Genomic DNA, 15,118 nt, shown 5'->3' with positions numbered 1-15,118 from the left:
GCATGGGTGCGGACACGTAAGTTGCTACATACATACCTATCCGCTCCGGGGCCTGGGCTTACCACGCAGCGTGTCGTCCAATAACTCTACCCCAGCATATCACCATTGCATCGCAACCCGCTTGGTCGAGACTCGATGTACACAAAACGCGTTTCTTCGCACAAGACTAGACCCTCAAACGGCCACGAGAGTCGCTCATAGAGATTCGGTGGCTTCCTCGGAGAACCACTCCGCCACCGCACACACCGCATTTTAAGCGTACCTACAGTTAGATTGGTCGGTCCTGCCGGTACAGCGACTTATGCGTGCGGCTGAGAGGGGCTTGAGGGACTAGCTTCAGCATAATCGAGTGATGCCACGATTTTTGAGCGTTCTGCTCGATGATCCGGACCATTCTGAGAAGATAACAACAAAAGTTGGATTACTGCTCCAGTCTGATGCTAACTACAGTAGATATGCTTGCAGTTTCCGCAACCGGAGGGAAAAATTCGGCAACCCTTTTTTCTTCCAGCCCCCAATTCCCCGTCAAGAGGTTTGAGTCCAATCCCGCCGAACCTCATCAAAATCAAAAACACAATTTCCACAAAAGAAGATGACTGTTAGGAACAGAAAAAAATATCTACACCCTCTGGGCGATCCAGCGCGCCGCTTGGGGTGCATCAGGACCATAGTTCAGGTGCTCGCCCTATGTCAAGGTCAGTCCATGTTCTTCACCACCTATTCGGTCTGCAATGGGAATATGCTTACGATGGGTAGAGGAATCCCGTAGCAGATAGGATCGGCGAGGTCGCAGATTGTGAGGACATTGTTGTTCAAGGTACCGGGGAAGCGATCGCCACGGTTTGGGTCACCGAAAACAACGACACCGCCTGTGCAGACGTGTCAGTACATAACAATATTGAAATACCCCGGCATCATGCGAGAGTTCGTACCGACAGCAGCACGGTCAGCGGTGGGGATCAGGTCTCCCGCCAAATGCGTAACCTGGGCTCCCTGCGAGTAGCCGATCATGAAGACCTTTCCGCTCGGACACTGCGACCTGGCCCGCGTCACCAGCCCGGCCATGTTCCGGGCACCGGACCGGGATCCGCCAGCGAGGCTATTTCCGGGATTAGTACATACGGGTGCCGTCTTTGGGGAACACTTACTAGCCGGCGATATCGGCGGGATAGTCATTAACACCCTGGAAGATAGCGCGGCCGTTCTGTGGCAGTTCCGAGTCAGCGCGGCACGTCCATTGCCCTATCCGGAGTGAACCATACCGTCTCATCGGAGATGGCACGGAAAAGGGGGCCCGAAAGCACGGTTCCGACGTTTCCGGTCTCAGTGGTACCACGGGCGAAGATGACGATGGCATCGGCACAGCGTCCCGCGGTCAGCTCGTTTCGGGTTGAGCTGAACAACTGGCGCGCCTCGATTGCGCCCTCGGCCTCGCGCTCCTGGATCCCCTTCTTGAAGAGGTTGCCGTAGCCCTCGAGCATACTCTTCTTGAAGAGCTCGAGCTCGATGGCATCGGCGGCGGTGACTGCGGCGGGACTTGCAGTTGGCGCAGCTAGTGCAAGGAGCGGCAGGGCAGAGAGAATTGCGGCGGTGAACTTCATCGTGAAAGGTTCTGTGGTGGAGAGAGGGTTATTCGGGATGACCGGTGGGAAGGACTGAGAAGTGGAAGACTGAAGAGTGCTGCTGACTGCTCGTATTCGAACTTCTGGTGGTGAGGAACGAATTGATACCGGTGGGAAACGAGGTATATATACGAGAGGTATCTGGCCGCCAAGGTCGGTGGAGTGAATCTGAGCCGTGAGATCTCAGTATCTATCACCAGCTCCTCACGCTCCAAGACACTGACCAAGGGGCTCGTTGAGGTTAGGCTCTCTGCTATATCTTGACAAACTTCTCCAGGAAAAGCCAAGAAATTCATTGACGAAGAAGAAACAAATCACCTTGTGTCTAGGCAGCTGGGTGAATGTTTCTGCAACATTGTTTAGCTTATCCTCTTGGGGCTGTTTGGCTGCAGCTTTGGTTCCGAGGCACATATCTGGTTCAGGTCTGGTGAGGGTGATGATGGCAACTGGATAGAGATGGCCATGTGCATTCCAGGCTCCAACGTACAAAATCACAGTCACGTATCGATATCCATATGCAACATACATAGGCGACCTCCACCACTCGCGAAAATATGTCTAGGAGTTCCACCACCGACTCAATGTAGGTAGCACCGTATAGATTTTGAAGACTCCCGCTACTAGATATTTTCGGATACTGAAGTGGTGTATTATTTTGATTGAACACTACATACAAATGCGAACCGTTAGATTCCTGCAGCCAAGATTTAGTTAAACATCCGCTGTCGGGATCCCCGCACTGCTTCGTCCCTGGTACTCCTACGTAGCCTGCAGGATGCCTCGGTATGTACAGAAATTAGGCTGTGGTCGTATTACTATTATATGAGCTAGCCATTAAGGCTGCAGGAACATCTACCCCACAATTCCAAGACCAAGTGTTAGTATGTACATACGGCGAGTGACCCCAAAACTTTCCGCAGCTTCTTTGGCACCGCCGGGTCCGGAATAAATACCGTAGACGTATGCACGGAAGGTATACCTAATGCCCGGACGGCGGATACCTTACATCTAGCTTGTAGAATGCCATTTGAAGCCATCGCGAAACTTTTTTCTCTTCTCTTCACTTGAATCTCTTCGTCGGATACCCGTTCCCGTAACTACTGCTGACCAGAGGACTCTATCTAGGTATCTATTCGCCTTTGTCTCCCAGATGGTATGTAGGTTCTTCTGGCGGGCGATTCTCCAAGGGATATTGATAAATTGCGATGAAGCGAGAGAACGGTGGTTCGGTCCGCTTTACATACAGTGGGGGAGGGACGTCGATAACTTTGGCCACTCCGTACATACATACATACATAACTAGGTACGTGGGGGCTCGTCCAGAGATATGTAGTACTGCAGATATCCGCCACGATCGGTCTAATCGAGCAGTAGCCAGTAGGCGTCTACCCAAGCGCCAAGAATTATTTACCCTTGATATAGTTATAATAGTACCGAGGTCCATTCCTACCCCTCTTGGAATATCCCCGCGCACCTGCTGCAATTGCGGGCGGCCCGGGCACCTGTTGAGCCGGTGCCCCGTCCCCCTCCCAACGCCCTCAAAGCGAATGGAGGAAGAGGATCGTTCCGTCCTTGGTCACGACAAATCTGTTGCGTCGCCGACCATCGCCGAAAACACCAACCTACTGTACGAAAAGCTTCGGACGATTTTCCGCGACGAGTTCGCCATTGTTAGCGCTGTTGTCGGAGAGTCAGTAGGAAGCGTCAAGGAACTCGTATCAGTGGTACAAGAGACCCGACAGGAGATAAGGGGCCTCAAAGCCCTTATAGAGACGATGAGTGAGACAATCGAAAAGCTCACAGAAGAGAACCGGGCGCTCCGGGAGCAAACGCCAGTGCAAGCCACACAGCTGCTACCGCCGCCTTCATCGACACCACCTCCCCGGCCGAAACGGAAACGGACGGGGCCACCAACCCCACACCAACCGTAGAAGCTGGCTAGATCCAACCCCCCCACCCCGACGCCTGAGAAATCTGAGCATAGGGAATTGGAGGCCGACTCCGTACGACCCAAACCACCAACACCTGCCGTGTCCTCGGAGCTTGGAACCCGCGACACTGAGACGGATGAGGGATGGAAGAAGGTTGAGAGGAAGAGGAAAGGGAAAGCGGAGAAGAGAGGGGCTGCATTTGGAACAGGGGGAAGCATCACGTCGTGGGCTGATATTGCTCGCGGCAGGGGCGGCGTACATGTGACCGTCTTCATCGGTGGGAGCAAGAACGCCAGGCCGAAAAAGGCACGCGAGCCCCGTAGGAAGGAGCCCGAAACCTTCAAACGAAGGGACAGAGGGCAGGTGGGAAGAGCGGGCGTATCAGCCCGTAGGTGAGAGAGGAGAGGTGGGAAGGGGCGGGCACGCGGGCCCATACCAGTCTTTACCGTGTATATATCTACTTCGCTGGGAGAGCTTTTCGTTGGTTAGTGTACTTCTCTCTCGCGGGCAGGCGAGAGACGCCGATTAGCTAGTCTCGCGGCGGTGGCTCTCATTGGTTCGGACGTCGTGATCTACTTAGGTCTATAGATACGTCAATAAAATGATTTCCCCCTCATAGTACCGAGGTCTTGATGTAGGTACTAGATATTCAACGGGCTCACTTTTTACCCTTCTACTACCTGGTCACTAGTTCAAATCCCGCACAAACACGCGAGCGTATATATGTAGTAGAGGTGTCATACCAAGTCTGCACGCGGTCGATGTTCCGCTGTGTACATCGTCGCGTGATCCGTTTCGCCAGTAGCGATAGTGTACAGGTACATACGAAAAGCCTCGGGATATTGATTATGTAGGTAGTCCGTTTGGGAGGTTCTTCGCCTATTATCCGACGCCTTGGCTCGCTTCACGGTGGCTTTGCAGCTATATAGCTAGCTCAAGCTCGTCGTTTGACGCGCTTGGCGACCCGACAGGGAAAATGGTTTCAGATTGACACCTAGATAGGTACCGGTAGGCGCCGCTTGGTAGCGATCTGCCTCGGTATCTAGAGTAGTAGGTATCTGTGTAGTAAGTATTGGCCAGGCTACGCAACTACAGATCTACTTTATGTAAACTCTCCAGACGTTCATGAGGCTGGATGGACTTCGCGCATAGATGGATGGATGTTGAGTCCAAAAACTTCACTTGCTAGCTAGCGGAAGTTAACGGCGGGCCGGGCCGGTGCTCGTAGACTTTGCATCCCGCTCTGCCTACGGTGACCGCTCTAGGTATGAGGTGTGCGCCTATTTTTCCTGGCGAAAGTTGCTAGTTATGGCGGGGCCAGACAGAAACCCCTCCGATTGCAGACTAGGTACATACGGCATCCGTTGACACAACGACAGCTCGACATCTAGGTACTTACTCTACCCGAGTACCCGCCAGCTATCAGCTGTCAGCTCCTAATGCCACGATTGGGTGCTAGGCAATATAAACTGCTGCGCAGATGGCCAAGATATATAGTCATTTATCACGTAGTCGAGACTGCGGTTCCCTCTACATAGAGTACATACTTGCTAGCTCTCCATTCAGATCTCGAACTCGCATAGGTATATAAACCGTAGATGCAGCATTCATCGGGGGATTCCTACCGTACGGCGGCTATGTACCTACCCAGAAGGCTTGGTCCGAGTATGTAGGCACATTTCTCCATGCGGAAGAAGCCCAGGCTCCCAAACACGGCCTTTTGATTACCTACCCCACAGTCTGCCTTGGCCAGATCCTCAGATACGCGACCTCGTGGCCACTCTCCTACGCCTCCAGGCTCTCAATGGCTCCAACTCGGAACCCGTACATACCATTGCCCACCAAGAAAAATTATAGTACCAGGCGGATAATCACGACGACCGAGTGCAGGCCGTTTAACCCACTTACCTACCGTACTTCATTTCTGCACAACAGCGGTTGCCCTAGAGCAGGATCCAGATGGTCTGTACCTACCGGTAGGATTTACGCTGCTGCAGATTGCGGAGAAGCGGCGTGGAAGCGTGAACGCACACAATCCGGTAGGGTTGAACTTTAACCCCCAGAGATCGGATGGCTAGACAGCACGAGTGAAGGAAAAAAGCCGAGGACCCCATACTGCGAAACGGAAACGAACATGACCAAGCTAGTGAACGATCACATTTCTAGCTCTTGGTATGTGTCCTGCAGATGCGCGAAGACCGAAGCCTAGAAATGCTCGTTTACTTGTCAATAAATGGCTTAAAGGCGGCCAGTCCCCTTCTTTTCTTTCTTTCTTTCTTCTTCGTAGACGATCATACAGACTCCCGCAAAGGCCACTGTGCACACGATATCTATTGGAAGCGGGGCTCACCGCCAGTTTTCTACTATTTACCCATGTAGAAAAGTAGTTTTTAATGGACTAGCATAGTGATCTTTGATTGTACGTAGTGCAGTACTGCTCAGCGCACCATCGCCCGTTCGATTCTTACCCCCCCCTTACACTTTGACCCCCCGCAATCACATCTTCATCACTCGGTGCCAGCGGCGCAACGCAGCATTTCGGCAAGGATAATTGTGTGCGGGGGACACTGCACCAATTCAGTCCCTTGCGATCTGGTAAACCTACGCTCAGCGAATACGTAAATAACCTCACCCTAAGCCCTAATATTTCGCCGACACCAGTCAATCTCAAGTACCTAGTGCGCGCTAGTCACCAAAAAGTCACTCGCTCCCCGCGGTCTCAATAACAACCTCAAACTCTCACGCAGCCAAACCTTCGCTGACGCCACCAGACCATCGCGTGTTGTTCGAACTCACCACCCAGGACCATAGCATACCATCGAGACTCACCGCCGACCCTGTCTATTAACCTTCAGGCCCAGCCCACCCACCACCTATAACTTTGGGACAATATTAAACTTTATCTTCTCTTCCTTTACATCTATATCCACAACCTCTCCCCTCATACGAACAATATCCTGCACAATATCAGCTTCCAGCTACAGCTATTTCCGAATATTCCTCTCGTTGACGAATATCGACATAATCGACATGACTATCTCGACGCTTTTGTACCTGCACAAGGCCGGTTCTCCTGACTCTCCCGCCTCTCCCGCCTCTCCCGTCGGGCGCAGCAGTACCATCTCTACCGCTTTCCACAAGCTCGCCGCTCTCGCACACAAAGTCCTCCGCCTCAAGCCGTACCGCAACCGCAACCGCAACCGCAAGAGCAAGAGCAAGAGCAAGAAGTCGCGCTTCCCCTCTGCAGTCGCCTCGTCCCCAGCTATCATCAGGTTTTCTCCTATCGACGACGACGACAGGATCACACAGCATCACCCGGTCGATGAGGATGAGGACCCCTACACTACCTACGACCTCCTCGCTGAGCCGGTCTTTTACGACGACGACGATGACAACGATAACGAAGACGAAGACAAGTCGGAAACCGGAATCAGAAAGAGCTCGCTCGATTCCAATAGCACGTCAAAAAATGGCCTCCGCAAATCCTCGCTCGATTCCAGCAGCACGTACTATTCTGCGCGCAGCTTTGTTAGCACCGGTTGCTACAACTATCAGTTCGAGTCGCTCACTCGAGAAAATAAGATCGAGATGTTAAGGGTCTCGAAAGTTGAAGTTGGAGCCAGTTGGCGGAGTTGATCTCTCGGCATGTTTGGATTGAGATGAGGAGTTTTGGGGCGGATTGGAGTCGGCGATAATTTAACGGCCGTTAATTTAATGGGTCGCATGGTGGATTCGATGGGTATGGTTGCATCGAAATGAGGAGTAATGGGATGGATTGGAGTCGGTGATTAAGCCGTTAATTTGATGGGGCGTATGGTGAGGTTAATGGCAATGGTTGTGTTGCTTTCTATGTTTATAAAAGTTTGCTTCATTGAATTAATCTCTATTCTATAATCTGGTGACTTCTTGCTGTATCCTGTAGGTATCGTGAAGAGCGCTGCACATGAGGTCACTCGTGTTTTGTTGGTCACATGATGACTTGGGGAGCTTCACCCACCGGCAGGAAGCGAGGGACATCTCGCCGATCGAGCTGCGTATCTTCTGGTAGGATGGAGGATACTCGTGTACATCACATTCCTCGGCGGGGAGAAAGGTTTTCCGGCAAGTTTTGCTGGCAAATATCGTCAACCTATGATGTTCTTCAGTCCTTCGTTTCTTCCCATGCCACCTATCTATGCGTTTATTCGCATTCAACATCGGCTATATGACGGACCACGGTGGCTGTTGTCCAGAGTACACCTGGTTTTACCCGCTTCCAGATGATGTACGACACTCTAGATGCAAACCAGACCGGAAGCATCGAGTGTTTCTTGGTGCAAAGCCTGTTCTCCGCTAGCCTAGCTCAACCCCGAGCCCTATGCCGCACCAGCAAGTGTATTTTTTTAGCCGCACAGCCATATTACCTCCCCTCGCTTCCTCTCTTCTTTCTCTTCTTTTTCCTTTTCTCTTTACAGTCCACGCAGATTTGATTAACACTACTATACGACCTCACCATCGCTCAATCGAGGAGGGGGTTTTCGCGTCTTGCGGAGAGAGATTCTACGGAAAGCACAGAAGCTGGGCATCTGGCCATGAACTTCCTTTATTGGTCGTCAGGAAGGGCTAGAAATCGGCGGCGGCGTCATACGGAATTTATTCTGAGGAATTTGTACTTGAGATGAAGAAAAAGCACTACTTCGTATAGTGATTCGAACTTCGCAAACTTGTGATGGATGTTGTCCCCTACGACCTCGTTACTCTACAGGGGAGGCGTCGCCATCAACAGGCCTGTAGATATCATACATGCTTAATGTAACTCTACTCGTACCCCGCGTACGCGTACAACCAGGCTGCATCCAGATGTCGCACCTTCCCCGAGGTTGGACTTTGCACGGTACAATCTGCGGCGAGCAGCTATACCACTCTATAGGTCGAATAGAGTAGGTAGGTGGACGGGGCCGCAAGCTGCAGAAATCCCCAGCAGCCCGTGACGCCGGCTGAGGAACTGTTTCCGTCTCGTCCGACGGGAAAAAAAAGCTTCCTACTCTTCCGCCGGGTCCTCGGGTCCCCGCCGCTGTCTGTTTCACGTACACAGATGCAGCCTCATATCCGGAACGTGCGTACGTACGCGTCTTCGTCGTCCTCCTCCTCGTCCTCCTACTCCTACTCCTCCTACTCCTTCTCCACTCTCGGGTCGGAGCCATGGAGGTTGCCGAAGTAAGGGAAGCAGTTGACGCGTACATTCATGGCCGGCAGCGCCGATGGCATGGAAGAAAAGAAGAAGGGGAAGAAGAAAAAAACCGATCGGATTTCGTCATCGCGAACGGTCGGGTTAGCGGTATGTGTGTGCGTGCGTGTGGGCAGGGAATCCTCGCCCTGACCGGCCAGGCCCGGCCGGCAAAGCAGGAACCATCGCCATCTCGTCTCTTCAGGACAGAACCTTCACAGCGCGACCAAAAAGTTCACCGGTACATAGCAACATCATACTCAACCGCTGTTTCTCCATAGTTATCGACAAATCACTATCGCACAGTGTGCCCCTGCAGGAGCGTAATAGATACCGCCCACCCACACACACGCACACCCACCCCACCAGACCCGGAATTGGTGTTGGAATTGGACACATCTCTTCTCATTCTTCGCTATTTCGGATACACAGCCCGTCAGCCCCACCAGCCACGATATCCCCCGCCCCCCATCGACTAGACCCCAGTTGCAGCAAGCGAAAGCCTTCCCGCAGCAGCTCGAGCTTCAGCCACAGCAACACACACCCACGCACACGACACCCCTTCCGTTCCCCGGAGAAGGAGTGTATAGTTGGGACGACTACCCTACCTGTTAGAATATCCCTTTTACATATCATATGCACCACTCCCTGACTCTTTCATCTTCGTTCTTGACGTTTCGTACCCTCTCCACTACAAGTACACCTCAGCGTCTCCTGCGTCGAATACCTATCGCACTCACCCAGCAACTCACTCGTCGTCCGCGAGTATTTACCTCCTTCGCACCGTATCACCGGACACGTCGTCGTTCGTTCCCAGCTTCGTGCTACACTTTGACAGCTCCGACGCATCATCCTCCCCGGTGCCCCCCACCCACATCCTTCAAGCTGGCGACCTCACAGCAAGCTCGGGACCACTCGAGTCACCGACATGATCACGACGAGAAAGACCACGACCACAGCCATAGCCACAGCCTCTTCGGCCACCACCACCACCACCATGGCGCCGATCCCTTCCTCACCAGCAAGGACAAGACCGATCCCGGCGTCAGGATAACGCGCGTGGGGCTCTTCGTGAACCTGGGCATGGTCATCACCAAGGGGTTCGGCGGATGGATATTCAATTCCCAAGCTCTGGTTTGTTCCGTACCCGTTTCCCGCGCGTCTCCAAGTGGTCGTCGCTGACGTCGGTGAAGATTGCGGATGCGTTCCATGCGTTGACGGACATGGTTTCGGACATCATGACGCTGGCGACGGTTTCCTTCGCGCTCAAGGCGCCCACGGACCGCTTCCCCAACGGCTACGGCAAGATTGAATCCCTGGGCTCGCTGGGCGTGTCCTCCCTGTTACTCCTCGGCGGCATGGCGATGGGTAAGTTCCCCCCCTCCCCGTGCAGCGCGCGAACGCGATGCTGAACAAGCGCTCGCTCGCAGGCTACAGCTCTCTACTTCACCTCCTCGGCGACTTCGCGCCCGCGCTCGCACACTACCTCCCGCACGTACACGCGCACGAGCACTCCCACGAGATCCCGTCCATCAACGCCGCCTGGCTGGCGCTGGCTTCGATCGGTGCTAAGGAATGGCTCTACCGAAAGACGATGAAGATCGCAAAGATGAAGAAGTCCTCGGTGCTGGCGTCGAACGCCGTGCATCACCGCGTCGACTCCCTCACCGCCATCGTGGCCCTGGTCGCGATCGCGGGCTCGAACGTGTTTCCGAGTGCGTCGTGGATGGATCCGGTCGGCGGTCTGCTCGTTGCGGCGATGGTGGTGCAGGCTGGCGCGGGGAATACCCGGGCTGCGCTGGAGGAGCTGGCGGATGCGGGTGTCGAGCGCGAGGTCAAGGATGAGGTTGCGAAGAAGGTCGGTGAGACGGGGGAAGAGCTGGTGACGGTCGACGGCATCAAGAGCGGGCAGAATTACCTATTGACGATAACGGTGGCGGTCGACCAAGGCCGGACAATCGGGGAGCTGGCGGAGGTTGAGGACAGGGTTCGTGCCAGTGTTGCGGATGTGGCGGGGATGTGGAGGGTGCAGGTGCGCTTCGTTGGCAAGGGCGCAGCCGCGGCCAGCGAGTTCGTGAAGCTGGACAAGAAGGACAAGTAGATTATACCGTAGACATAGATCGCGACGCGGGATGGGATAGGTGTGTATGATACGTGTGGCTTTTGTATCTACTCTACATACCAGGTGGGAATGGGGGGGGGAGTCTGTTTTCTTTCGTTTTGGCGGCGCAACCATGATTATTTTCCTTTGGTTTTGTCTTCCGTTGTTCCTTGGTTCTTGGTCAGTAAGTAACAGGCAACTTGTCCAATTACCATATACCTATCGTATGCTTCCAACGTGATCGGATCGTGGTCTTCACAGCCTTGCACTCGTGCTGCGGACTTGCGGTGACAGCACTCCCTGTTGCCGCCGCCTCCGCCTTGACCGTCAATCACGTCACACATCACCTTACATCATCACATCGCAATCGACACTGCCGGTAGTTAGCTCTCAGCTAGGTATCATACAACTGCAGCTTCTTTTTCCTCCTCTCCCTCGTCGGCTTTGAGTCAAGGGTGATCAGCGATCTTCGCCTTCGACCAAGGCGGCGGGAGAAACGCGGCGGAAGAAAACGGCGGGTGATGGACCTGCCTTTCCTCGGTTCGTGCCGAGACACAACCTATTTTTTTCTTTTTTCTTTTCCCTCTTTTCTTTTTTCCATTCGTTCTCGAGAGTTCTAGATACGGTATTTATGGCAGATGACTTTCCATGCTGTGGAGTCGGAGTGAGCAGACAGACAGACAGATGCCTGCAGAAACTGGAGCTGCAGGGTCGGTACAGTCACTAATACGTTCTGCTGCCCCTCTTCTTCTACGTCACATTCGGTCTAAATAAGCAAAGTTAGCCAGCCAGCCTCCCACCCCCGACAGTATGGTGTGTGTAAACCTGGACCCCTCATCTTTAGGCCCCATCTCATTTTCCTTATCATTACACACGACACGACCTTTGTCTTGTCTTCCTCCCCGTTATCCTCTCGTCTCTTGACCGAACCCCACCCGTATATACGCTGCACATCCTACACACCTACACAAACACATCAAAGCTCCACGACTTGCCATCACAATCACAAGCACAATCACGATTCTGAACCTACTGCAACCATGACGAAGCAACCCTCACTATACGCCTTCGCCTCCAAAGCTGCACTGCAGTCCAGCCTGGCCAGCTACATCATCAAAGCGCAAAACGCCGCGCTGAAGCGCCACTCAACGTTCCGCGTCGCCGTTTCCGGCGGCTCTCTCCCCGCGATGCTCTCATCCAGCGAGCTCCTCAACTCCCCCGACTGCAAATGGGGCGCCTGGGAGATCTTCTTCGCGGACGAGCGCGCAGTGCCCCTCGACCACGAGGACTCCAACTACGCCCTGCTCAAGAAAGAGTTCCTGTCGAAGATCCCGGGCGACGTCGCGCCGACCGTGGTGACCATCGACGAGTCTCTCCTCGACGACCCGCAAGAGCTTGCCGACGTGTACGAGCAGGCGCTCGTCAAGCACTTTGCGGCGCGGGACACGGTGAAGCTCCCGATCTTCGACCTGATGCTGCTTGGCTGCGGCCCGGACGGACACACCTGCTCGCTGTTCCCCGGTCATGAGCTGCTGCGCGAGGATGTCGCCTGGGTCGCCCCCATCGAGGATAGTCCTAAGCCTCCTGCGAAGAGGATCACCCTCACCCTCCCCGTGGTTACCCACGCGCTCAAGATTGCGTTCGTGACGACCGGCGCCGGAAAGCAGGAGGTGCTCAAGAGGATCTTTGATACGCATCCTGAGCTTGAGGGCGGCGAGGTGCTGCCGTGTGCGCTGGTTAACATGAACGGTGGGGAGAAGGTCAGTTGGTTCTGCGACGAGGATGCGGTCAAGGGCGTGGGCTTTCCGAAGAAGAGTGCGCTGTAGCAATGGAGGGTTTGAAGTTGTTGGCTGTTCTGTTCCTTCTTCTTCCTTTCGGGCTGGCTGATTGCTGGGAAATCTTTTGTTTTGTTCTCTTTACCATTTTTTCCTCTCTTTTTCCCTTTTTTTCTCCTTTCAAAAGCATAGACGGATTCGGGAGCTTGCGGTGCGCGTGGAAAGCTGTTTTTCATTTTCTTCTTTCCAATGAGGCCGGATTTATGACCATGATTGACTGATGAATCTTCTTCTTCTCTTCTTTCTTCCATCCTTTTATTTTTCATCCTTTTATTTTTCATCCTTCAGCCTAATCCTAGCGGGGGTTAAGAAGTGGTGGTTGTTTCGTTCCCAATGTTACATCCCGCTCGGGAGGTTCTGTTACGTACCGGGTTTGAAATTGAGGTATTCTATCATGCTGCTGTTTTTTTGTGACGAATTTTCTTGCGGCGCTAAGGCATGAACGGGCTTCTCGAAATACCAGAATACGTAGACCTGGAAGTACCCAGAGTTGGAATCGGTGAATGAGTGTCAAGATCTAATGCTGTGTGATGCTGTGATGCGGGTTGTTATCGCCTAATGTTCTTCGGGCTTCTGTGATGTTTCCGTCATTGTCGCCCGCTCCTGCTCCTCCTCCAGCTCCTCGCCATCCTCCTCCTCCGCCCGTTCATCCTCGATATCGATCTTAACAAGAGTGCCATTGAGTTGGCCTTCCGAGTCCCATCATTGATTGCACTTCCCATTCTCATCTACCTACCCACCGCTCCCATTCGAAACGAACCTGTGACGAGAGAACCGCCTTCATCCTACCGTACCACGCTGTTCGCTAAAAATAGTCGGTTCGCCACGGGACCGGCGACCGCCACTAAGTGACTAACATACACGCTACCACGATTGCTCCCCACCACGACCCGCAAGTTGCAACGACGACCCTCACCACGACAACCTCCACCTCCACATCCACATCCACATCCACGACCACCGACACCACCGCCGCACCCCCTTTCGCCACGGTCGCATCGTTACTGTGGGATCCCTCGACGACAACCGAAAAGAAGCCGGCATTCACACGCCCCGTCGAGATGGACAACAAGCGGCACCCCAGCAGCTTCCAGCAGCTGGAGAAGTTGGGAGAGGGCACGTATGCGACGGTACGCTTTCCATCACGAATCGAAACCTCGGTGGCGGCGGTGGTGGTGGCGGTGAGGGGTGGTGAGGGGTCGTAGCTGACGCCACGCGCGCACAGGTGTTCAAAGGCCGCAACCGGCAAACGGGCGACCTGGTCGCGCTCAAAGAGATCCACCTGGACAGCGAAGAGGGCACGCCGTCGACCGCGATCCGCGAGATCAGCCTGATGAAGGAGCTGAAGCACGACAACATCGTGTCGCTGCACGACGTGATCCACACGGAGTCGAAGCTGATGCTTGTGTTTGAGTACATGGACCGCGACCTTAAGAAGTACATGGACCAGCGGGGGGAGCGCGGCGCGCTCGACTACCCTACGATCAAGAGCTTCACGCACCAGCTTCTGCAGGGAATCGCGTTCTGCCACGAGAACCGGGTTTTGCACCGCGATCTGAAGCCGCAGAACCTGCTGATCAACAACAAGGGCCAGCTGAAGCTCGCGGACTTCGGGCTGGCGCGCGCCTTCGGCATCCCCGTCAACACCTTCTCGAACGAGGTGGTGACGCTGTGGTACCGCGCGCCCGACGTCCTCCTCGGCTCCCGCACCTACAACACCAGCATCGACATCTGGTCCGCCGGCTGCATCATGGCCGAGATGTACACGGGCCGCCCGCTGTTCCCCGGCACCACAAACGAGGACCAGCTGCAGAAGATCTTCCGCCTCATGGGCACGCCCAGCGAGCGCACCTGGCCTGGCATCAGCGCCTACCCCGAGTACAGGAATACCTTCCACGTATTTGCGACCCAGGAGCTGCGCATGATCCTGCCGCAGATCGACCCGCTGGGCCTCGATCTGCTCAGCAGGATGCTGCAGTTGAGACCCGAGATGAGGATTAGCGCGAAGGATGCGCTGAGGCACCCGTGGTTTGCGGATCTTAAGCAGTTGCGCGCCGGAGGACATGTGCTCGCGGAGGGTGGCAGACGACAGCAGGGACAGGGACAGCCGATCGGCGGGCAGGTGTATTAGTGGCCGGCAGCAGTTGAGCGATGGGATGGGATGGAGATTTGTCTTTTTTCGTTTCGTGTCTTCTGTCACGCTGCATAATGCCTCTTTTCTTTAATCGATAATGCGTTGATTGTCACGTTGGTCGGTCGACTGGTTGGTTCGGTGGGATGCGATTCAGCGGCTGGAGTGATTGCGCATGGAATTCTGTTTTCTTGCTTGCTTGCTTCTTGATATTCTTGCTGCTCGTGCCCCGAATTGAGACCTCTGTTACTCTCTTACACTTAACCCATCCCAACTCTATACCTAACCTATT

General features: G+C 54.2%; 5 protein-coding genes across 5 annotated transcripts; 4 read left to right on the top strand and 1 right to left on the bottom strand.

The window, feature by feature from the left end:
* Positions 1–218: 218 nt before the first annotated feature.
* BZA05DRAFT_460215 (cutinase-domain-containing protein) lies at positions 219–1,601 on the bottom strand (the record flags this gene model as incomplete). Its single annotated transcript, XM_051487657.1, has 5 exons — positions 219–685; positions 748–869; positions 933–1,099; positions 1,149–1,204; positions 1,263–1,601. 5 exons carry the CDS (start codon positions 1,599–1,601, stop codon positions 620–622), a joined length of 750 nt encoding a protein of 249 aa, XP_051343026.1. The 3' UTR covers positions 219–619.
* A 4,982-nt stretch (positions 1,602–6,583) lies between these two features.
* On the top strand, positions 6,584–7,189 carry BZA05DRAFT_415758 (uncharacterized protein; the record flags this gene model as incomplete). Its single annotated transcript, XM_051485335.1, has 1 exon — positions 6,584–7,189. The coding sequence occupies one exon, from the start codon at positions 6,584–6,586 to the stop codon at positions 7,187–7,189; it is 606 nt and encodes a 201-aa protein (XP_051343025.1).
* A 2,443-nt stretch (positions 7,190–9,632) lies between these two features.
* Positions 9,633–10,929, top strand: BZA05DRAFT_165024 (cation efflux protein). Its single transcript, XM_051479129.1, has 2 exons — positions 9,633–10,127; positions 10,190–10,929. Exons 1-2 carry the CDS (start codon positions 9,869–9,871, stop codon positions 10,858–10,860), a joined length of 930 nt encoding a protein of 309 aa, XP_051343024.1. The 5' UTR covers positions 9,633–9,868; the 3' UTR covers positions 10,861–10,929.
* Positions 10,930–11,551: 622 nt separating this feature from the next.
* Positions 11,552–13,184, top strand: BZA05DRAFT_387102 (uncharacterized protein). The gene has a single exon (XM_051482545.1). The coding sequence runs from the start codon at positions 11,901–11,903 to the stop codon at positions 12,684–12,686; it is 786 nt and encodes a 261-aa protein (XP_051343023.1). The 5' UTR covers positions 11,552–11,900; the 3' UTR covers positions 12,687–13,184.
* Positions 13,185–13,652: 468 nt separating this feature from the next.
* BZA05DRAFT_164982 (kinase-like domain-containing protein) lies at positions 13,653–15,027 on the top strand. Its single transcript, XM_051479128.1, has 2 exons — positions 13,653–13,825; positions 13,921–15,027. The coding sequence occupies exons 1-2, from the start codon at positions 13,757–13,759 to the stop codon at positions 14,824–14,826; spliced, it is 975 nt and encodes a 324-aa protein (XP_051343022.1). The 5' UTR covers positions 13,653–13,756; the 3' UTR covers positions 14,827–15,027.
* The last annotated feature ends 91 nt before the right edge of the window (positions 15,028–15,118 follow it).

The sequence above is a fragment of the Tricharina praecox genome (genome assembly GCF_024521635.1).
Source record: "Tricharina praecox strain CBS 144465 chromosome Unknown BZA05scaffold_3, whole genome shotgun sequence".
NCBI lineage: Eukaryota > Fungi > Ascomycota > Pezizomycetes > Pezizales > Pyronemataceae > Tricharina > Tricharina praecox.
The sequence above is the reverse complement of the archived record's forward strand: the minus strand, read 5'-3'. Positions and strand labels throughout refer to the sequence as shown.

Coding starts and splice junctions, on each gene's coding strand:
- BZA05DRAFT_164982 (XM_051479128.1), top strand. CDS start 13,757: ATGGACAACAAGCGGCACCCCAGCAGCTTCCAGCAGCTGGAGAAGTTG. Junction 13,826..13,920: donor GAGAGGGCACGTATGCGACG/GTACGCTTTCCA, acceptor ACGCGCGCACAG/GTGTTCAAAGGCCGCAACCG.
- BZA05DRAFT_387102 (XM_051482545.1), top strand. CDS start 11,901: ATGACGAAGCAACCCTCACTATACGCCTTCGCCTCCAAAGCTGCACTG.
- BZA05DRAFT_165024 (XM_051479129.1), top strand. CDS start 9,869: ATGGATATTCAATTCCCAAGCTCTGGTTTGTTCCGTACCCGTTTCCCG. Junction 10,128..10,189: donor CCTCGGCGGCATGGCGATGG/GTAAGTTCCCCC, acceptor GCTCGCTCGCAG/GCTACAGCTCTCTACTTCAC.